This window comes from Chiroxiphia lanceolata, chromosome 6 (assembly GCF_009829145.1).
Source record: "Chiroxiphia lanceolata isolate bChiLan1 chromosome 6, bChiLan1.pri, whole genome shotgun sequence".
Taxonomy (NCBI): Eukaryota; Metazoa; Chordata; class Aves; order Passeriformes; family Pipridae; genus Chiroxiphia; species Chiroxiphia lanceolata.
Genome location: NC_045642.1, coordinates 46,874,921 through 46,898,669, shown reverse-complemented (window position 1 = coordinate 46,898,669; position 23,749 = coordinate 46,874,921). Strand labels below are relative to the sequence as shown.

At 35.7% G+C, this 23,749-nt stretch overlaps 1 protein-coding gene across 1 annotated transcript in view; it reads left to right on the top strand.

The window, feature by feature from the left end:
* The window catches only part of GALC (galactosylceramidase), a 33,192-nt gene that overhangs the window by 6,262 nt on the left and 3,181 nt on the right, over window positions 1-23,749 (top strand). The window contains 13 exon segments of the mRNA XM_032691110.1: window positions 11-150; window positions 2,360-2,398; window positions 8,881-9,011; window positions 11,218-11,373; window positions 13,469-13,593; window positions 14,795-14,922; window positions 15,363-15,452; window positions 16,654-16,743; window positions 17,087-17,231; window positions 17,795-17,818; window positions 17,821-17,974; window positions 20,671-20,834; window positions 22,434-22,506. Coding sequence (XP_032547001.1) covers window positions 11-150; window positions 2,360-2,398; window positions 8,881-9,011; window positions 11,218-11,373; window positions 13,469-13,593; window positions 14,795-14,922; window positions 15,363-15,452; window positions 16,654-16,743; window positions 17,087-17,231; window positions 17,795-17,818; window positions 17,821-17,974; window positions 20,671-20,834; window positions 22,434-22,506 — 1,459 coding nt within the window.

Below are 23,749 nucleotides of genomic sequence, written 5' to 3'. Positions count from 1 at the left end.
CTCTTTCCAGGATTACCTTGGACATTTCCAAGATGGATAGGGAAGGGTGAAAACTGGCCCTATGACTATCCAGATGTCACTGCTTACTATATTGTTTCTTGGATATTAGGAGCAAAACAGTATCACGATTTGGACATTGATTATATTGGGGTCAGTAATGCAAAATCTGTATATTTTATCTATCTTCATTCCTAAGGTCTTGGTCTTGTCTCTCTATTTGTTGATTATTGGAGGAGGAGGATGGAAAGAGAATTTTTTTTTTTTTAAATTACAGTTTTATCTTGTTCTGTTGCTAGGGAAAGGCAGAAGTTATGTTAGTTTACAGTCTTTCTGCAGTGATGGCTGTTAAAGCAGAACCCGTGTCAAATGGCTCCTGCCTTCCCAATTGTAGAACAAAGTTACCAGAGAATCTGAATGTTCTGAAATCTTTTCCTTTTGTCCCTTGCTTTTTCTGCTTGGGTTTTAGCAGTTACCAGCTAATGAAAAGCATTAGTTAAGACAGTTTGTGAAAGTCAACTAACATGACTTCTTAGCATACAATATGGTTGATATTTTGCAGAAGAGCAATCCTCTACAACTTCTTCCATTTTTACCTGCATTATTTATTGTAGTTAAAGATGCATATCTTACAGTACATTGTAACTGCTATATTGTGCTACAGTGCAATATATGGAAGATAGTAAATGAATGTTTGAGAAAAAATGTCATAATTTGGAAATGAGAAGGAGAAGCAGACAATCTGGAAAAACATTTTTCAAGTCATTATTTGACCAAGAAAGTGTGTGGCTAAGATTCCTCTAAAATCAGTCCTGTACTTTTTGAACACTTATTTTGGACTTTAAAGTGTTTTTATCTGAGATAGTTTAACAGCAGAAAAGCTGAAAATCACTTTGGCAGTCCAGAACAAAGCTTCTAAAACTGTTCCCATCCCTCAAAAGAGATCTGACCTTTCTGCTGTAACGTGGGAAGATGTACCTCATGTATATGTCCTCTGGAGTGCATCCCCTTTGATGTTCCTCACTTATTTCAGCTGGGTCAGTCTTGCACTGTGGGTAACACAGTGAGGCTTCAGCAATTCAGTTGTGGAGACAGGGAGAACAAACTACTGTTACTTTTTTCTCTGTCCTATGCTCTTGGACTAGAAGGTAAGTTCTGCGCTTCATATATTTGAGTAATGCTCGACTTCTGTTTTGTTACTTCATGGTACTTGGCCTTCAGAATTCTTTCCTTCTAAGAAAATGGAGTTTCTGCTTCTATAGGAAGTGTGGTGACATTGCATATTGTTCAATTTCTTTGTGGGTATAACCTGAAATACATGAAATCAGTGAGGTCTGTGAAGGCTCAGAAACTGTCAGAACAATTTTAATGCTGTTATGATTCTTCATTGTTAGCCTTTACCATTCTCTTTGTTTATAGCACTTGTTCTGTATTGCTGTTTATGATGACATGAGCCTTTCAGTAATTAACTTTTTTACTGGCTCATTTCAAAAGTCACATGTTAGCATTTATTGAAAGATCTGGAAATACCAAAATCAGTAGGGCTTATCTCATCTGCAGGAAACTGTCTGCTTGTACATGGTCGTGTAATCTAATCCTATGGGGGATACTTTCACCTTTATTGGTGAATGTGAGTCGGTGTTCATGTTGTGGTTAAAAAAAAACAACATAAGAAACAAGGTTTCTGCTTATACATTTTATAGGCTAGGTGATTTGCTAGAAAGGATTCCTTTCCTTTCCAAAATTCAAAGGCAGGAATGTATTGCTGCTTTTGAATTTTGAGCTGTGTTTAGCTTAAACACTCTTTCCATAAAAGTTGGAAAATTTAGAAATGAGCTCATTTTGTGTCTGTTTACTTAAACTATGCTAGATATCTTTTGTGTTTGAGTTTGGATGTAGTCCTGTGTAAATTAGAAAGAACTGTAATCTTCATTGAATTTTTCAATATGTGAGTTATTCTTACTCTCCTATGTCATTGTACTGCAACAGGGCCCATTCATTAGGTCACACTTTGAAGCCACAGTGTGTTTCTCTATGATTCCCAAAAAACTGTAGACCAAGTGGTAACAGTCATGTGTAACACTACTGCCATTGTAGAGCTCAAGCAGCTCTAGCACTCTTCAGCAAGAAGGCAATCAGGAGACCTTACAGAAAGATAAAAACCCAGCTATTATGAACTTCCATACAGAGTTTTCCCCTGAAAATCTGATAACAAAACCAACCAGAGCACTTTCCTCTAGCACACCGAAAACATGGAGTTGATTAATGGATTGTATAATCTCACATATATATAAATAAAATCTTCCATTATGCATTAACATATCCTGATTTTTCTAAATGGATTTTTACTTTTCCTTTATAGATATGGAATGAAAGGGCATTTAGTAGCAAATACATTAAGGTATGTATTTTTTTCTTATTTTTGTAAAGTGAAATGCTTGTCTTATCATATGCAAACAATTAGCTTTTCTGAATTTGCCCAGTAGAGACCCTAATTCTGCAACTACTTCACTTACTGAACTCTGTTTCTTGTAGTTGCACGCATGGAATGCTAAAATGATCAGATCTCTAGGCTGTAAAGCAAGTCAGCGTATGCTAAGTGTTTAGGACTTTCACATTTTAATGGACACTTCAGTCAATGTGTCTGAAATCATACAAATTTGTATCATCTTCATACTGGCTTGGATATAGCTAGAAGTCCAAGATCTAGAATTACTTAAAATTCTGTAGCAAAGTTCTGAGGTTATAGTACCTTAAATATTGCTATAAACCTCCAGGTTCTTATTTTATGGAAAACATAGTAGATGCTCTGTGTTTTTAGCTGTGCAAAATTCAGTACCTTTTGTTCTAAAAGGTTGGAGGAACACAATATTTCACATAACCAGCCTCGAGGCTCTAATATTTCTCACTGCTGAATGCCCCTGCTACCCCCTGCCATGCTTTGAAAACTCTCTTCTGTTTGTTACATTATCTTGCAGTGAAATCTTAAGTACAAGCTTCTGGTTTCTTCCTTTCCTTGATGGTGCTTCGAGGCTAAGAAGCAATAGAGTTACCTCTTCTTAAAAGCAGATAAGACTTACAGAATGGCTTGATTTGGAAAGGACCTTTAAGATCATCTGGTTCTGATGCCCCTGCCATGGGGAGGGACACCTTGCACTAGACCATGTTGCTCAAAACCCCATCCAGCCTGGCCTTGAACGCTTCCAGGGATGGGGCATCCACCATTTCTCTGGGAAACCTGTTCCAGTGCCTAACCACACTTACAGTAAAGAATTTATTCCTTATACTGATCTAAACCTACCCTCTTTCAGTTTGAAGCCATTCCCCCTTGTTCTATCACTACAGGCTCTTGTAGAAAAGTCCCTCTCCATCTTTCCTGTAGGCTCCCTTCAGGTACTGGAGGCTGCAGTTAGGTTGCCCTGAAGTCTTCTCTTTTCCAGGCTGAACAATCTCAACTCTGTGTCATGTCACCTGGAGGCTTTTTCCACTGTCTTGACTTCCTAGTGTGGGGAGAAGGAATGTGGAGAACAAGCTGTCAAGTCTAGGTGCAGCATTCATTTGGAATTGCTGTTGAATTGAGCTTTTGGCTTGTAGAGCTTAATATTTAGTTTAACATTTATTCTTAAAATCACCCAAATATTTACTGAAAAATTTTGGCCTGTTCTTCACTTTATGTTAACTGATAAAAGTTGGGGTTTTTTTAACACCTGTTTTACCATTCATTCTTTTAGTGTCACATGTCACCTATTCTCTAATCAGCATGATAATTGTGTTTGCAATTTGTCATTTTGAAAAAGGTCAATTTACTGAAGTGTGCTGCTGCACATCAAACGTTTTCTGTAATGTCTGTTAACTAAGAGCTTATCTGTTATGTATTTATCTTAATTGTAAGAGGTTATTTTAGTTAGTTCATCCACTAAGGCATTAGTTATGTTTCTTATTAAGTAGAAAAAAAAAGAAAAAAGAAATGAGGATTCTAATGCTTATAAATTCTTGTTCAAGAAGATCCTGTTCCTCCAATTATATTTTTAAATACTGCCATTTTAATGCTAGAATTTAAGGAGTATCTGTACATAAACATGAGTACTTTGTGTGGGGGAGCCATTCTGCATATGTCATTGTGGAATGCATTTTGAGTGTCTGCAGTTCTATGTCCTTGGTACTTATCTTTCAGCTTGGAATTTCTGCAACTGTTCCAGTCATTTTGTTCTTCTGAATTATTTCTATGGTTAGGCAATATTTCCCAGTGTCTAGCTATCTAGAAAGCTTTAAATTGTGGTGACTTTCTAGCATTATGAATTTTTCTTCTGGTAAACTTTGTGTTTCAAAGGCTTCAAACAGCTGAACAGAACTTCATTGCTACTTCTCTTCTCCTTAGTAAGTTTTATGTCCTTTAGATCTAGGCTTTTATTGTCATCAACACTTGGACTTTGATTTCTGTCCTTATTTGACTATATGAAAAATGGAGATTCTCCCTATTCTTCTTCTTCTATTGCTAGAGGGCTATTATGAGAAATTATTTAAGGATTCATACTTATTGATCTTTGAGTGGTTGGAAAAATTTTCTTTTTTTTCTTCAATAAAATGGGCTGTGAGAAGAGTGTTTAGGTGCTCTTCACTTGAACAGGACAGGTCTTAGGCAAAGATTTCTGTTCCTATAGAGAACTGCATGGTTACAAGGTCTTTTCTGTTTTAAAACTTCAGTCCCCATTCTCTCAATATACTTTTTTGGGGATCAGGTTAACTTTCACTTCTTTCACTTGTGGAGGTATGTCCACTGCCGCATCCAGCCAGTCGTTATTTTTAGATCAACTTAATATGACTGACTTTATGATAAATCCATTACTTACGTGTAATAAATTGCATACATGCATGGAGTCAGTATGTTGAGAGTGTCCAAGTGGAGTATATATGGGTGTCAAAAGTAATCCAAGTGATAAGAAACCCCTTTTTGTGTAATGACTGTCTGAATATCATAAATAACCCTTCAGCTTTAAAAATACTTACCATTAACTTCGTCTTAGTTGTCATTTGAGAAGTGAGAACTTTTCTTATCCATCTTGGTCTGAAGATAAATGCTGATGACTCCTACAGTTCTTAAATTGTTTTCAGTCTTAAATTTTCATGTTGCCTTACTGATGAAGGCTGTACTTTAAGTGGTGTTGTCTGTTACTAAGGTGCTTCGACATTCTTTGGACAGACTGGGTCTAAGGAACGTTGGCATCATCGCTGCGGATGGAGATTGGAACATTTCAAAGGAGATGATAGTTGATCCCTATCTTAATGATGCTATTGAGGTAGTCGGGTAAGTGTGGGAGAAGGGAGGCATTTTAAACATGGATTATTGCTTCCTCTCTTTAAGTAAGTTTTCATCTCCATTTTCAAGAGTCATATATTCTTACTGCATACTTCCTAGCCGTTCCCATTTTTTTCATCATCATGTACAGTGGTGATGGATTATTCTTTCTTGTCTTCTTCTCTTTTCAGTTTAGTGCATGTGTAAGCTTCCATTATTTCTTTCAAGTATCCATTTAGGAGCTGTGTTTTAGGCTTCTTAGCAATAGTGAATGACAGGAAACTTCTAACTAACCTGCATGTGCATCTTCAAAGCCAGAAAAACTTCAGGCTGAATTCTTGGTCTTCAATTGGTTTTAATTTCAGGTAAACTTGAACTTTCACAGTGGAACTTATCACCCTGGGACTTGCTGTGCTTGTGGTATTCCCTGGTACATGCTTGTGATTTTTCTGGTCATATCTTAAATCTAGAATTTTCTGTTTTGTTGCTTGTATCTGATAACAGATAGTATTAAAAGTGCACACACAGACAGTAAAATAGAAGTAAAAACAAACATCCAAACTTTGTAAACTAATACAACCTATCTCAATTTTGGCAGCTAGGAATGCCCACTGTTGCAGTTTTGGCAAATACCAACTCGATTGTTTGCCTTCACTCTGGTTCCATAATACAGTTTCTTACTACCTTGCTTCTGTCAACTGGCTTGATACTTATTCTGCTGCTCCTACTTTCTTTGTAATCTCTGTTTTCCCAAAACTATAAATATTTTTTTAAAAATTACAGCATGTCCCAAGTGGAAATGAGCTATATCTGCGTAAATTGCTCACTTGTGTTACATTTGTTAACTTATCTATGTTGTTAACCTTACTGTGATAAAACCATTTTTGTGGTCACTAGTGTACCAGTTATCCTCTATATGTAAGGAAGTGTGATATGCTCATCTTTGTTTAAATTAATGCATGATTCAAGGGTTATAGTCAGTTAAGCAGGGATTTTATAAAGGAACTACTTTCATATGTGTTGAGCTTGTAAACACAGATCACCTGGAAGTTGCTGCCAGAGAAATACAAATTATAGTGTCAGCATTGAGTAACTCCTTTGTTTTAAAAATTTAGAACTTTCCCAGGTTAGGCAAGACTTGCACCTCAGCAAGTTATAGTCCATTAGGAAATGTTTTACTAATGATTTCCATGCCAGTACAACCTGCAGAATGAATGCACTGAGTGTGTATGGTTCTTATGTCTTTAAGAGCTTGACAGAATCAAGGCTAGGAGTACCTGTTTTTGCTTGTGCCTTTAGAACCACAGATGTGTTTTAGTTGTTCTTTAAGATGAAAGTTCTTTTTGTAAGAGGTTTTTCTTGAATGTCACAGAGATTTTTTCCCCAACTCCCCCTGCCACTGCTGATCACAGAAAAGGAACAGTTAGGTTTTCCTGTGCGGTGGTGTTATCTGTCAAGAAACTAAGGGTAGTACAAAACGAGAACACCATGTTTCTCAGACAGTGCTGATTTTAAGATACCAGCTATCAGAGTTCTTGCTGACCTAGTAAAAGATAATAGTATTTAGGCATCGGTCCTTCAAATGCTAAGGTTCATGAAGATGCTAGAAGTCAGCTGTGTCTGTATGTCTCTTAGATAACCATGTCTAGTTGTTTGCAAAATCTGCTATTCAGTCTGTTTTCCTAAATAGCCTTAAATTCTTTCCTCAGAAATCCTTTTCTGTATATTCTTCTGTAATCTCTTTCCAGGTATAACCTCTCGGTGACTTTTTCTTAGTTCTTTTTAGTGTGGAATGGAGACCTGGGTTTAAATTTCTATATTGTCTTATTTAGAAATTATCAACATAATTGAAGTGATTGCTTTGGCATCCATCCACAAAAAGTAACTACCCTTTCCCTCTCTTTGTGTTTCCTTTAATTTGTAGTCTGATGGATATCTAAGGTAAATTTTAAGGTAAATGGGATGTGGGGAGAATCAGAAGGCTGGAAGTGAGAATTCGTGAGTGAAATTAGACAGCTTAACAGAAAAAGTGAAAGCTGTGTTTGCAAGCAAAGCAAAATGTAAACTTCCAGAATTTTATTGAAGACGTCAAACGGGATTGTTCCTAATGTAAGCCAGTAATCTGCTCCCTGACTGCACTTTTCTATCTACCTAGTTGGAAGGTTTTGCTGAAGTCAAGGTATATGACATCCACTGATTTCACTTTGCCCACACAGGTGATCGTCTTGTTGTAGGAAGCAAACATCTTTGTCAGACATGATTTGCCCTTGGTAAATCCATGCTGCTGTTCCCAGTTGTCCTCCTACCCTTCTAGTGCTTTGACATGGCTTCCAGGAAGACTTGCTCTGTGACCTTCCTGGAGACTGTGGCTAGATTGATGGCACTGTAGTTTTCCAGATCCTTCTTCTTGAAGATGGACATTAAAACTGTTTGTCTCTAGTCATCAGGAACCTTCTCTAATTACTTAATAGGTTAGCCTTTTTATGTATAAGTCTGAAAACCAAATACTGCCTTATTCTAAAGCAAGATGTAATGAAAAGTACTACACATAAGTATACTGTTGGTAATGTTATTAGTAGTAACCTTGTGTTTAGCTGAAGTTATTAAAACTTTGGGGGAGGAAATCTTGATGTTTCAGGCTACTCAGACTGCACATAACCTAGCTCATATTCTGATCTGTGGAAAAAAATCTTGCAGCACTTCTTTCTGCAGATAGTGTGCCCTGTAAGAGAAGATTGTATCTGGTAGAAATATACAGAATTATTTGAAGATAGTTGGGCATTTGATGTTACATGAATTTACAAGTACAGCAAATGCTATTTAGAGGACCTCTGCGTCATTAGTACATCATTAGACTTGGTGTTATGTGGCATTTTAGATTTGTTTCGTTGACTTTCAAGGTCTTAAAATGTCTCTAGGGAAGTGTGAAGTAGTTGCAATTTTAAAGCTTGACATACAACACAGTTGAGTAATAAGGTGTGTACATGTCTGGGGTTTTTCTTGTTTCTTTCGCTGTTTGTGTTTAGGAAGAGCTCAGCTAAATTCTGTTATTTCACTGTTAAATTGATATAGCTGATTAGCAGGAAAAATAGGGGGAATCAACTCCTGTTCTTAATTGAATGTTTACTGTGCTTTTGCAAGGTTTATACATTATAATTCAGTTGTCCTTGCCTCGTATGTAGCTTAACAATCAGCATTGTAACATCTAAGTGCCTGATCTGCCAATAGAGTATCTTGCATGAAATGTGATATAATTTGTATTTATCTGTAGTTTTGTGTCTGTAAGAAAAGAACAACCAAATGTTTTTAATTTTTCCTGTTTTCATGTACTTTAGGGTTTGGTATGGTAGAGGAAGAAGGTGCTTTGAAGGCACTTTGTACTTGACAGTCTAGTACATTTTGTTTCTTGTAACAGTTGTCCAGGTTACAAAAACAAGAATTGAAACATAATTTTTTTTTTTAGCTGTGTTCAAATAGTGCTGAAGAAGATGCTGCCTTTCCCAATATAAGGTGTTAACAATTTGAAAAACATTTTTTTTATTTGTCCCTTCTCTCTGTTCTTTGCTCTCCTTTTTTTTTTTTCCAAGCTGTTGAGGTACACATTGGATAAGCGTGGTCTGGAGCAGGTGAGGATCATAGCCAGCGATAGACTGTGGGAGCCCATTTCCTTTGTCTTGCTGATTGACTCTGAGCTCCATGGAGTGGTCGATGTGATTGGGTAGGGGGTTCTCTCTTTTTCTTTCTTGGTGGTTTGTTTATAGTCTGTCTTCATCTTGTTTATAACAAACACAGTCAAACCTTTAATTCTCTGTACTCTTACCTGCAAGGAAAGGATTGATTGTATAATCTTTCTTACTAACCCACATCAAATCACACGGCTGTTGTCCTGGCAACAGCCTCAACTCTTTCGTTGAGTCGTGAGTCCTCTATTATATTGAAGATTCCTATTGGCTGTGAATGTACTTTTGATGAACTGAAGGTGTTTTGGACAACCCTGTTTATTCTGGGGAGTTTTTTGGTAATTTAGTTGGTATGCAAAAAGTGCTTTAGCTTTACAGCTTTGTATACAGCCTTGTATTACTGACTTCACTGGTCTGTTACTCAAATGGCTGTGATCCAGAAGTGGATTTGGGCTGTGATTCTTCTTTGAGTTACGGTAATGTCTTGATTCTTAGTTTCCATTTTGTTTTGATGAGAAAGTTGTTTTTGGAAAGCATGCAACCGGCTGACTTGTTTTACTAGTTCTGGACTTTGTCATATGATGCTAATATCGTGCTAGTAGACTAAATTTGACACTGATTTCTGACTTGATGGCTGAATGGAAATGTGTGTAAGACTTGCTCATTAACTTTTCAATTTACAATAGCTATAAATTTTAATTACTAGGTGCCATAAATGTGCCTGACCCAATCAAGTACTTCAAATGTGGCAGTTCCTTGCTTCAAGTGGGTTTTTTTCATCCTTCTTTATATATCTGACCCATAGGAGGTGTAGAAATGAAGACCTTTTCTCCAGATACAGATAGGCAGTCAGTGTCATTTACCTCTGCAATCAATCCTTCCCCCCATTCTGAACATGAACAGTATCCTGGCAGTTTTTTGCAGGTGGAATCGTGGATCATGTATGGATTACTTACTGTCTAAGTAAACTGTAATTGCTTAACTCTTTACAAGTGTTAAGTTTTACATCCCTACTCTGATTCAGTCTTAACAGGTAGATTAAATAATCTCTTACGTATTTCAGCTTTTATTTGGCAGGGTTGTTAACACATAATATTAAACACCTTTTCAGGATATGGAGTGTGAAAACCTCTGCATTGTTTTTGCAAGCTCTGCACTTTATGCCACTACAAAAACCTTTGCTTGGTACTGAGGTAATACTTATGTTTCCAAGCCAAAGGGGAAATATACAGTAATTTGTAGAGCAGAGAAGAATGGAGCTAAGGTCTCTACTGTTGGTTACATTCCCATTAGTGAAGCTAGGTATGAAGAACTACACTGGCCCATTGTCCAGTAGAGGGAAAAAAATGGAAAAAAACCCTTAACAGTCAGCCTAGAAAAAGTGGTGTTCTTGTGTCCCTGCCATGAATGTATCAATTTGTCAAGTTTCAGGCTAATAGTAAAGGAAGTATTTATACTTTCCTTTCCGCTGCTGATAATTTCATTTTAGTGTATGTACTTAGTGTCTTCAATGAATATGCTAGGTACCTTTGCAAGTGATTTAAAAAGGTTTTACTTCAGTCAGACAAATCTTGCACAGTGAATCAGTGTTGTGATTGAATGTAATCAATAGTCTCCATTAGGAGAAAGCATCTCTCCTCATACTAAGGAAGATCTTAAAAAGAAAATTAGCTTTCATTATATGTTTCAACTACTTTCAATTTGCACCTCTGTAACTTCTGTAGTCCGACTAGCATGCTTTTTTGAAACCTGAGTTTATTAAAAAAATTAGCTAAGTTCATTTTTAGGTCCGAAGACATTCATACAGTTAAGTTCTTAGAATAATGCCTAGTACTGTATCTTATTGTTGATTTTACAATTATTTATGGTTTTGTTTAAGATCCTATGAGTTAACATGTCTTTTCTCTGTTTAGCAGACTAGTTAGGAAAATCTTCAAGCTCAGTTTCAGGATAGAGCTTTGCTTTAACAAGCTGTAGAAATTGTACAGCATCTTTAAATTGAAGTTTACTTTTATGCTGTCATATATCAGAAGAAATAATCTTTTACTGATGCAAATACAATAAGCTCTGGAATGTTATGACTCCACCTTGGTCCATTTTCTTCTATTCCACTTGTAATATTCCAAAGATGTTTTGTTTCTCATTTTCAGTTTGAAGGAGATGAATCATTGCTGCTATATGTACTTCTAAACATTGACTTTTTTCTTTGTGCTAAGTACTCTTTCTTTTTAAAATGTTATGTAGGGCTCACTATCCTGGGACAAAAACAGTGCAAAATGCCATATTAACTGAGAAGAAACTATGGTCTTCAGAAGATTATAGTACTTTCAATGATGAAGTAGGTGCAGGATGCTGGGCTCGGATCCTGAACCAAAACTATGTCAATGGAAACATGACCTCGTAAGTGTTGTGCACTGTTGCTCACTTTCACAATTTGGTGTGTAAGAATTATTTAAAGTACTATATAAGATGTCTATCTGCTATGGTAAGAAAGCAGGTAAACTGAAACTCACTCTGCTGTCAGCCTGCATTCAAATGCAGTAACATATGAAGTCTGCTGTCCTTAATTCTTTCTGGGGTAGAAGTTCCACAGGTTTTAGTGTATTCTTGAGTTACTGTTCCACAACATCCAATGGTTTATGCAGCTAATTTCAGATGCCTTTGAGACTGATAATAATTATTAAAAAGAGAATGTTTTTAAGAAGAACTATCCACATGAAAAACTTTGGAGAAAAATATCCATAATGTTAATTTGTCTGTATTTTTCTTAAGGTCTTTATCAAGTTATTTGTCTTTGGTCAAAAGTAATATGTATGGATGTAATTATCTAATTTTGCCATTCAATTTCTTCCTCAGAATCCATTCTAAAACACACTGTAGTCATTAATTTACTGTTCTGCACATTTTCGTTCCAAACTGAAAACTGGAAGAAAGCTGTTCTCTTTACTGGGAAATCACATATCTTCCAGTTTTAGAAGAGAATAGTAAATATAGTTTGATGTTTTTAGTGCCAAACCTACTAATTTGAAAGAAAAAGTCTGGTTAAAGAAAATACGGCATCAAGATGTAATCAATATTGTTCAAAGCTTTTAGTTTTTATGTAACTTCATTTTGGAACAATAAAGAGGATTGGTTTTGTCTGAAATGTTTGAAGTGGGACCCAATACAAATCACTTAGATACTTGTAAAGGAAAGTTTCTTGAGTCACCTGGTTTTTACAAACTTTTTGGCTTTTCTGCAAACTGAAGCTTTCTTACAGATTAATATTTCCTATGTACATTCCTCGTAATTCTGATTGCCTCTTAACTTTCATATACTTTAATGTCTTAATTTGGGATCGGTCTTTTCCCAATGTTTTTCTGTTTTTACAAGCCCTTTCTAGTTATATATGTCCCATTTGTTTTGCAGCCTGACTACCAGGCATATGTATTGTATTTATAAATTATTTTAGAATAGTTTTAAGTTTGTATATCCAACAGTGAAATTATATTGGCTTTTATATTAAAAACAGAATCTTCTTGATGAAAGGCAGCTTATCTTTCTCTGAGCTTGTTTCCTTTGAACTTGAGTTTCCTACATCTCTTTGTAAGTTTGAAATCAGCAGAACAAGTTTGATGTGAGCATGTTGAGTTTACAAATCAAGAGTTATTTATTTTATGAGCATGTTTTTGTAGAATTCCAGGGTCTCTTCATATGCTTGTGTAGTGTGATTAATCTATGGCAGTGACTTCAGGATGAGGCCTTTGCAGTCACCCATATACATCAGCAGAACAGCTTGCCAGCTTTTCCTTTCTACATAACTGCTCTATTAAGCTGTATTTCCATACTTATGACCCAGAGGTCTAAAGTTTACAATCCTTGCAAAACATTTTCAGTGAAGACCAAATCAAAGTACCTGAAGTGATTAACCTCAGTATCCTGACAGTAACCTGTTGAAATAGCAACAGCTCATGGAGAATGTCTGGTTAAAGTTGTTTTCTGTTTTTTATTTATATGGATAAAGAAAGGATAATTTTTTTTTAGTGGTACTTAACTGCTCCCCCAAAAAACTCTTCCCAAAAAAACTTAACACCATGCACAACAATAAACAATTAATCAAAAAAACTCCAACCAAATAACACCCCAACAAAAAGATATAAATTTTCCTAACAAAATTTCTTGCCTTCAAAACAGGAGAAAAGTGCAAACAAATGGAGTCTTTAACCCTCAATACACATTTTGTTTAATATGCAATTTTTTATGATGATATAGCCAGGGAATGCATCACAAGTTTTGGAAGAAGCTCTCAACAGTGCAAGCTGATTTGCTTTATTCTTCTCTCCTGTGGTTTTTTTTTTTCCCTTTAACTGGAAAGATATTCTCCCTACCCCCATCCCCCAAATTATTTTCATTGTATGCTGGAGAAAAAAGAGGAATGGATTCTGGTACTAACTGAATATAATACTATCCATATGAATGGAGCCAACTGCACAGCCAACAGCTGTTTTTCTTCCAGGACAATCGCGTGGAACTTAGTGGCTAGTTATTATGAAGAGTTGCCCTTTGGTCGGTGTGGGCTAATGACAGCACAAGAGCCATGGAGTGGCCACTATAAAGTTGAAGCTCCTATCTGGATTACAGGTAAAAACTTTGCAGTTAAAATTTCAATGATCTGACACCGAGCATCACTGTATTTTCCGAGGCTTTAATTTCTTTAGTGTTTTTATGTGTATTATTTTTTTTTTGTACCAAATTAAGGCAGATTTGGGAAAAGTTTTGCGAATACTTTAAAAAAGGAGAAAAAAATGCTCTTTTCAATAGAAAGCAAAAAGATCTAATATCTTAATAGTTTACCTTTAGATGTAGCAGAAATAAATAAGCTACTGCCTTTATAGCCATTACTATTACAATATTTTGATCCAAAGTGCCTGTAAGGGTTAGTGTGCTTTCATGTTTTCTTCCCCTCTTCTATTTTTAATCTTTGAGGAGTATCAATTTCATTTGATACTTCTCAGTTTGAGAAAATGGAACAATGAACCTCTGTATTCTTGCCATGCTTGAGATTCTTGGCTTGTGTAAATCAGCATTTCCTTAAGCTTGGGGAAAAGGAAGTATGTTCACGTAGTGTCTATCTATGGACACATGGATTCACTGGCTACTCTGTAGTCCAGTCTGTATGTATGTAGTCCAGTCTGTATGTAATGTTTGTTCACTAGAGCAAGTAGGATTTGCGGTGCTCTGAGTGAGGTACAAAACAAATACTTTAATTTTTGTTCTTATACTGGTTACCTATATATGTAAAAGCATTAAACCAAAAATGGCCGAACTGTCCCATGAACAGTTGGGAACAGCTGAGCGGTTGTTCCTTTGTCCATGTTGCTCAGGATTTTCAGGATCTGGGTCATATTTTCTCCTTTATGCTGAAAACCTTATTTATCTCTTATGGAGATGCCCATCTATGCTTTCTCCGGCTCAAATGTTTACTTTATTTAAAGAAAAAAAAAAAGATTTGTGAAAATCTAAACTATGATGAATTTTCAAATTGCATGTATGTGAGTACCTTATATAGCGGTGTAATAGCTTGTTCTTCCTGTCTAAATAACCTCTATCATTTTAACTGTTTTTTCTGCCAGAGAGTTGGTGTTTTAAATTGTGCCTTAATATAATTCTTTAATCTTTCTTCTTGTATAGGTAGAATTTATTTTGGAAGTTCTATTACTTTCTTCCCCAAATCAGGTTTTTGTTGTGTAAGCATGTATGAGAGAAATTTAATTAAGACTGAAAATGGTACTATTTTTTATTAAGTCTTACTGTATTCTGATTTTTATTCATATTGTCTCAGCACACACAACACAATTTACTCAGCCAGGCTGGTCATACTTGCAAGTGGATGGACACTTAGAAGGTGGTGGCAGTTTTGTAGCTCTGACAGATGGTCTAGGGAACCTTACCATCATCATTGAAACTATGGTATGTGCATCAGCAATTCCAACGAACTAGGAAAGATAATGTTTTGTTATGAAGGACCTGTCTTGATTTATGTAGTTCAGTATCTGTGAATGTCCTTTGATACTGGTAGCTTTGTTAGTGAGTCCACTAGAGGTCCTTTTTTCTATGTGAAGTTTTGAATAGTCTTCCTGAAGACCAATATATATGTCTTCATTATCGTTTTATCACAAATTAGCTTTAATTTGATTACACACTCTGGGAGGAAGTTTAATCATGTGCTTTTTTAAAATCAGTTTTAACAATAAAATTATTAAGTAGTGTAATTGTAGTTATTATGTTAACAGTGAAATAAATGAGTGCTTTTTAATTTCAATTCTATGCTGCATGTTTTTCATATGGGTTGCCTTGTGATGCATTCCAGTAATGAATGTTCCTTCTGTTAAATTTATTTTTTTCTTCAGACTCATAATCACTCTCAATGTATCAGGCCTCCACTGCCTAATTTCAGTGTCACACCTCAGAGAGCAACTTTCTACCTCAAAGGGTCATTTGTAAGTAGATCTTGAATACACTTGAACAATCTTGTAAAATGAACTACTATTCATAATCAAATACATGCAAGACAGTACCACGGGTTAGCAAGAAATTAACAGCCTCCAATACCAGAGACTGTACACACCTGGCAAAGTTTTAAGCATTCTAATTCTGCTTTTACCAGGAGATGCAATGTCATGACTGAAATTGTAGAATTGTTACCTTCCATCTTACCTCCTTATCATCTGTATATTGAAGAAGAAATTCACCAGAAGAGACATGCAGTTGGATTTTTCTTTAGAATTTATTCCAATGCTGGGTGCTCTGACTATGCTGATGGAGTTTATCTGACCAGCAGGGCCATCAACTCCTTTCCAGGGGAATAACCGGTTGATTTTATGCTGTAGGTTATGTTGTTGCATCCTGTGAAAATTCTGAGAATCTCCCAGTTGTTGTTTGTTTATTCTCCTTTTTTAATCTTGTTAAACTAAATTTCACTCTGAAATGTGAACAATACTTTCACTATAAACTGGAGTGAATCTTTGTTAATTGATTTGGATGATTCCTTCTCAGAAGTTGACAGTGTTTACTTATTCAGAATTTGATTTTTGACGACATTGGTTTCCTTTACGAGGAGACAGCTTGGACAATACTTTTGGCAATAAAATGATTTGCTTAGGAAAAGCAAGCTCTAGGTTGCTTGCTTATATCCCTAATTTTAGGGATTAGGTATGATTAAAATTTGTAGCTAATGTTATTGATATGTCATAGTATTGCAGAATTTCGGAGGTCTGTAAGCAAAATACTTTGCTCAAAAATGGATATCAAAGGACCAGCAACTAAACTAAAGTGAAAGTTTAGTTAAAGTGAAATTAGCAGATTATTTCAGTCTAGTTACTCCTAGGCACAGAGCTTGTATCAAAGGGGTACCATTGTTGGTAAAGAGAAGCTAAAGATTATGTTGTGTGATTGCAATGCTTTCTGTCTTTAAAAACAAGATTGCTGCATGTTAGGACATTATTGATGTATAATCGATAAAAATATAAGGCATATGTAATGACTAGCTGAGCAGAGTCACGTCCTCTAATGTGATCATTTAACAGCTTTAAAATAACAAAAATTAGACACCCATAGAGGACTGATGCTTCTCAAGGTGAATATTCAAGGTTGTTTATTTTGCTGCTGTTGTATTAAATTGTATATTATGTTTCGTTGTAGTTTATGGTGGAAACCCTTCAAGTGTGGCATTCTAGACTTGGTTTTGAATCTGGAAACTCGAGTCTTTTTCAGCGACTCCACCCTGTAAAGGTGAGTTGATCAGTTATAATTACAGTCTCTCTTCAATTTCAGGTGCGTCTTCCCCCTTTGCTGAAACTCCTTGACTTTTATGCTTAAGATGCATATTTAGGGCACATTTCATTAAGGCCTTTTGATTACAATTTTACCAGTTATATACAAGCTTTCTTGGAGGTAATAAAGAATTTGGGGGAAAGGAGTTTTCAAAATAGCCTGGAGATATTAAATGCTGAGGCAAGAAGACAGGACGTTTGCCTTAAAGCAGGACTTTAGAGGATCTTCTTTAATTCGAGAACTTGAGTATTTAGTCATTTAGTTGTTTAATTTTTGCAGCTTGAGCTTTCTTCAATTCTAGGTGTGGAGGGGAAGATTTTCTTTAGATCTAGATGTGGATGAAGTCTACACTTTAACCACACTCAAGACAGGACATAAATGCATTTACCCAGAGCCGCCTCCACCTCATCCCTTTCCTTCAAATTACAAAGATGATTTTAATATACGTAAGTCAGAATTCTGTTATCCAAAAGTTTTATTCACACATAGGTATAACCATAATGTAGAAAGGTAGTAAGTTATGCTATTTGAATCCTCTACATGAAGTAGTCTGAGGTCTGTTTTGTTGTGGTTTTTTTTTTTTTGGGGGGGGGATTGTTTGTGTTTTTTTGGTGGGTTTTTTTGTGTTTTTTTTTTTTCTAATTTTATTTTTTATTTATATCTGTTTCTCCAACAACTTACACCTGTACACATCACTTGAAATCAGGTGTGTTTTACTGTGTCTTTAACTGGATGTTCAGTAGCAGTTTTGAAATTCTTGATGCAAATGGTATAGCTCATAATTGTAGTGAACTTTTTTTTTGGAAGGGAGGTAGGGAAGAAGGCAATTTACTTTGTTAGTGTGTTGGCGAAAACTGATGTCTACTTAAAAACTTCAGTTTTGGAGACTATGCTTTCATACAGCAGGTCAAAATTCTGAAGAAAATTTTCAGGGGAAATTTCTGAAAACACGAGTATTTAGAAGAAAAATAATGTTTCAGAGTTGATATGTATTTTATTTTCTGAACAGGTAATCCACCTTTCAGTGAAGCCCCAAATTTGCAGATCAGACAGGTGTCTTTGAATACTTTGTAAATGCTTCTGACCCAGGAGATCATGTGTTCACACTCCGCCAGGTGGTGGTTCAGCGGCCCATCACTTGGGTTTCTGATGCAGACCAGACCATCAGTATCATAGGAAATTTTCAGTGGTATGTAAATACTATTTTCTAGTGACGTCTGGGGAAATGTCCTCCTTACCAGTGTGAGTTAGGATCAGTAAATCTGTCTCAAGCCTCATTTCTCTTGGACAGAGGGCTTGTGCTTTTGTATTCAAATTCTCTGTACATATGTAGGAATGATGTCATAGGGACCTCCAAAAGTCATTGAGTGCTGCTCAGGGCCAAAGATCAACTGTGTCTGTCTAAATGACTCTTAAAGGATGGGAAGTCCACCGCATCTTTTGGTTATTTGGCCCACTGCTACACTGTCTTGGATTTTTTTTTTTTAACTTCTGTCTTGCTGGGCATATTTTTTTCAAGGTATTTTTTCAGAATAATGGATCTGAGTTGACGTACTAGAAAGACCAAGTCAAGATCCTAATTCAAAATATGCCCTGAGTTTCAATATTTTTAAATGGGACAAAAAAAATTGATTACTTTTAAATTACATAATTTTGAGTTATCTGGATTAATTGTTAATAATTTGATCAGTCTCATAATTTCCAGACTATTTGATTGATAATTCAGTTGTATTTGTTGCAGACTGCCATCTTCTGAGCAGTTCCTAGAATTGTGTGGATGTGATTCAACTGCTACTTCAACCAGTTATATTTCTGGGTGAATGTAACTGAGGTTTACTGCTTTGATAAGAGTATGGTTACAATTACAATTCTTTCTAGGAACTGTAATGGTAATTTGGAATCAAGCAGCATATTTTAGAATAATGTTTATTTAGAATTAAGAAGCATCTGGGAAAGAGCCTGTTAACTAATTGTGCTTTTATAGTAAGGATAAACTTCATGCTTAAAACTTTTTCTTCTGCTAAGAAGTCTAGCTTAAATTCTTTTGATATGGTCTTTAAAGTAGCCATTCTGTCACATTTTTTTCGCTTTGATTAGATCATTGATGTCCCAAATGCTTTTTAAGGACTTGCTTCACACTTCTAATTTCAGGCCTGGAGAAGTGATTGAATCACTTTGATCTGAAACCTGGAAGAATGTCATAATCCTGTAACTGGAGCTTGTTCTTCAGTTATCTGATATTTTCTCTTACAGCCCTCTGTTAAGAAAAAATCTCATATTCCCCTATAATCAACTTTCCTCATTGAGTAAATCATATTCAGTGATTCTACGCAGGCTGTATTCTTAAAGTACTGTACTAACATTCCTAAACACTTCCTATTATTTCATTTTTGATCCAGTTCTTTCTTAATCTTTGTTTTATTTTCAGAACCATGCTTGTGTCCTGAATATTCAGCTGATTCTTCAAGTTTTACTGATCAGTAACTTTTTGTAATGCTGGTCTTCAATTTCAGGCCCTCAGATTTGTTTGCTTCATCCTCAGTTTAAAGCTAATCTTGTCTCTGGCAGATGTTTTCAATAATTAGTGTATGCCATTAAAATTCAGAACCAATCTTGCACTAAATTTCTCTGTGGAATCATATTTGACTTCAGTCGTTAGTGGCAATTTATTATGATTCACTTTCAGGATTATTTAGTTGTTTTTAGTTTGCATTTTAAACTTGTGCATGTGAAAGCCTTTTTTTCCCTTCTGAATTTGTTAGTGTTTTGCTCTGATTGTTTTATTGAACCTAGCTATATTCTGAAACATTACTATTTAATTAATTATTCATTGCTTCCAGTCTCTTAATAATGACTTAAGGAGGATGTGGGTGTTCTCTTGTTTAATACATAGGGAGTCAAGAAAGTAATCTGGTTTGTGTAATGAATATATATCCAAGAATCTAATACTTCTAATAACATTACTAGTGTGTTAGAGGTGAGGAGAAAAGATATCTAAAATAGATATTCTTTGATTCAGTTATCAACTGAGCTGGTGTCACAGAGTCTTTTCACATTCTGTAAATAATCATGGATAATTATAAACCTCCTAAATATGTGACCTTGCAGCTGTATCCATGTTGCAAACGTTTTCAGATATGGGATATAGATTTTTAATTTGAATATACATTAATAGAGGTAAAGAATGCTTTTAATTTTTATGATTGAGAGGCTTGTAATGCAACTTTGGGGAGGAAGAAGTGTAAATTTACTAGGTGGTATTTGATGGTTCTGGTATCACTTTGCTTTATTCTCCTTCACAGCTGTCATTATGTGTATAATATAGTGTCTTACTGTTGAGCTGGAGTATCACCTCAGGAAAATCGAATAATTTCAACCTATTTGAACATTTTGTTTAAAAACATTTGTTTTGGCTTTGGGGCAAGCAGTCTGGATTATTTAAGACCTGTCCTGTATTAAAAATCCTAGAGAAATGGCAAATTTTAGCAGATCTGGTGCTATGACCTTGAATCTTGGATTTGATTTGTCTAGAAGCAGCTTTTATTTTGCAGACCTGACAGCTTTTCTGTGGACATGCAAAACTACTGTTGGGTAGATTTTTGTTTGTGTGGGTTGGTTTTTTTAAATTTTATTTTAATAATTAATTGAAACTTGCTGACAATACACTTTGTTTTGGTGTTGGTTTCTGAGAATTGCCATACTTACGAAAATCTATGAACTCACATGTGGGAATGAGTCTAAACAAGTTCTGTGTTTCTCCCACATTAAGATTGCTAAATCTTTCCTTAAGGAGGTTGCTCTACTGAATAAGGAATATTCTTCTACCTACTGCCTACTTAAAAAAATTGATTCCTTCCTTCTAAAAACACTGAACTTCTCTTACAGGGTAAACATGACAGTCACCTGTGACATCTACATAGAAAAGCAACATGATGGGGGTGTATTTATTGCAGGAAGAGTTGACAATGGTGGGATATATGTTCGACGTACCAAGGGAGTTTTCTTCTGGGTTTTTGCAGATGGCACTTACAGAGTGACTCGTGATATAGGTAAGCAGCTCTTTGCTAAAGAGGATGCTGGCATATGAACATGTTGTTTTGACAACCTTGATAAAAATAACTAACATTCAGATTCTGTAGTTCAGTTGTCATCACTATGAATTTAAGCTATTGTGCTCTAATAATGGCCCCTTTTTGTAGGTGGAGAAAGCATCTTGAGGCTACTGGCTGGCTACTTAGGCTTAGCTTTCTGGATTTTTTCTTTTTCCACTGACAAAACCTATTTTACACTAGAAAATATAAACTATTTTGCTTTTCATACATACTCTGATACAGTATTAATTACAGAAAGATTTGGTCTGTCTTCTTAAACTACACATTGAAAAAAATCCTGAGTGACATGCAGGGACTTGTCTTGAAGAGCAGTGCAAGTCACTGTACATACATCTGGCTTAGGTGATGATGATGAGTGGCCTACTTTTTCCTCAAATTATGCATCCTGCTGTTAGTCTAGCTCAGTGGAGTGAGAGCATATTCTACTTGTGATGCTAACATTCCATCTGTAGAGCATTTGACAGGCACATAAAAGAGTGTGTCATAAAACTTCATCAGTAGCTAAAAGTTCTTTTCTTTCAAATAGTGGCAGCTTATGTTGTTTAAATGCATTTCCTCTCACTTCATGAGTTAAAATTTGCAGTAATTTCTGATGAGTCAAATGCAGCTTCTAGATCTACAAAAGTACAATACAAATACAATAATATCTGATAAGATATATTGTTGTGTGTTTGTGTGTGTGTTCCTTTCCTTTTAACCATGGACAAGTAGCATAAAGAAGGTTTTACATATCTTCCCTTAGCACACTGGTGCTTCTTGCAATGTCTAACTCCATAAAAACTTAAATTTCAGCTGTACGTAAAATATACTTGTGTTTAGAATCAACTCCAGTATTTATTTTTAATAAGACATCACAACATTACCCAATTAGTTTCTCAGGCTGTCAAAACTCATTTTTCCTAGATGAAATGATTAACCACCTCATTATTTCAGGCTGAGATGCTTGTTACACAATATGATAATTTTTTTCTGTACAGAGATTTTTGGTCATCTTTATAGATTTGTAGAAGGGAGCCTGAATGTTAAATTACCTTGCAGCTAAAACTGTCTACTGAATAATTGAAGACTTGTAACACTTAATTTTTTTTTTCAGGTCTTCATCCAGGTGTCAGGCACACCCAGTTTTTGCTTAGCTTAATTTTGAGTAGAACTGAGCAACATGATGATGTGGCAACTCCAACCCTGTGATTTAAATAGTTCCAAACAATACACAAAGAAGGAGGTCTATAGATACTATAGCTACTGTCACACTTCATGAACTCCTACTCTCAATAGAGCGAATCCTCATCTCATGCCAAATGGCAAAGAGCATTAGAGATTTTAGTGGGAAAACAGTCCTGGCAAAGCAGGAGAATGCACTGATAATGTAGAGCCCGGTTTGCATGTTAAGCCTTCCATACTGTGATTGAAATTGGTTAAAATGTCAGTCCTGAGCACTTCTGAAAAATAGATATTATTTTGTTTTGCTGGCTTGGTATCTATCAGTATCAGCAAAAGGCTGAAGTAACAGTTTGTTAACTTAAGCATGTTTTGCAGCTGGAGAAGAAATATTAATGAAAGGACTTTCTGGTGTCCGGGATAATGCATGGCACACACTTACTCTAACATTCAGGTAAGGACACCGGCAAAAAGCCAGAAAAACAGTTATGAAACTTCAGTCCTAAATGGTTTAGACAAAACAATGCTATACTATTGATGGTCTACTTGTATTAGTTTACCCTATCTAAAACATAAATAATATCTGTTATTTTAACCAATATTAAAATGCCATACCAAGTTCTGCTGCCTGTATTTTTAAAAGGATCTTGAGAAACCGTAGAGGGTATAGAAAATAACTGGAAAGATGAATTGGAAGATGGAGGTAGGAGGGTCAGAGAGGCAAATCTCTTGTTTAAGCTAACAAAAAGATCTGATTTCCTTTTTCTGAAGGCAGTCCGTAAACTACAAAACTGGCCTGTTTACAAATCTGTCTCTTACCAGTTCCCTTTGCAGGCTAAGACCTTGTATGTGCAGCTAGTAAAGGACTAGGAAACTCAGATGAGCTGCCAACCTTCTCTACTGTAATAATAAGCATGGGCATAATGTTGCTGTATAAATGGCTACGGTTAATGAGAAGCCTGCCCACATTTTTTTTCTTCCCCTCCCCCTCCCCCCCTTTTGACCATAGTCACTTGGTGAGGAAAGTACTCCCAAACTCTACTTTAAATATACCTGTGCACTCACCTGAGTGTGGCATTGGTGCAATTAACTAAAAGGCCTTAATTCCTTCTTCTGAATGCCTAATCCCATTGTCTAATATAATGTTTGTAACTGCAGTGGGTCTGGAATGTGGGGAAGCTTGAATCCTAGCTGGGGAGATCTGCTACTGAAGATAACTCTTCTAAAATGATGCACTGAGTCCCTCATGCTAAAATGTCATTGAGTATTAGGAGCTGGTTTTTTTTCTCTTGTGCTATCACATATGGAGACAAAGGGACACTTGTACCTGAGTCATTCCTGGAATGGATGTAGTTTACTTTGGCTGTGGTACAACCTACATTTATAACAGTGATTGCCATCTGTAAAACAGGCCAAGACATTTGTTAACCTGAAAGTTTACTGAACATAAATAACTTAAAACACAAGACATTCACGGTAACTTTAAAATTACGGTGCTTCAAACTTCCATCTGGCTGTTCAAGTTTTTTGTACCAAATATATTTTTGATGTAATAACAGAAGAGCAGAACCCGCTTTAAAGAATTCTTACATTAACTCCTTCTTGCAAGGCATTCCTTGCTTTTACCTGTGTCTATAATTGTCTTTCAGATTAAGAAATACAATTAAACTGAAGTACTTTTTTCTAAATACTGT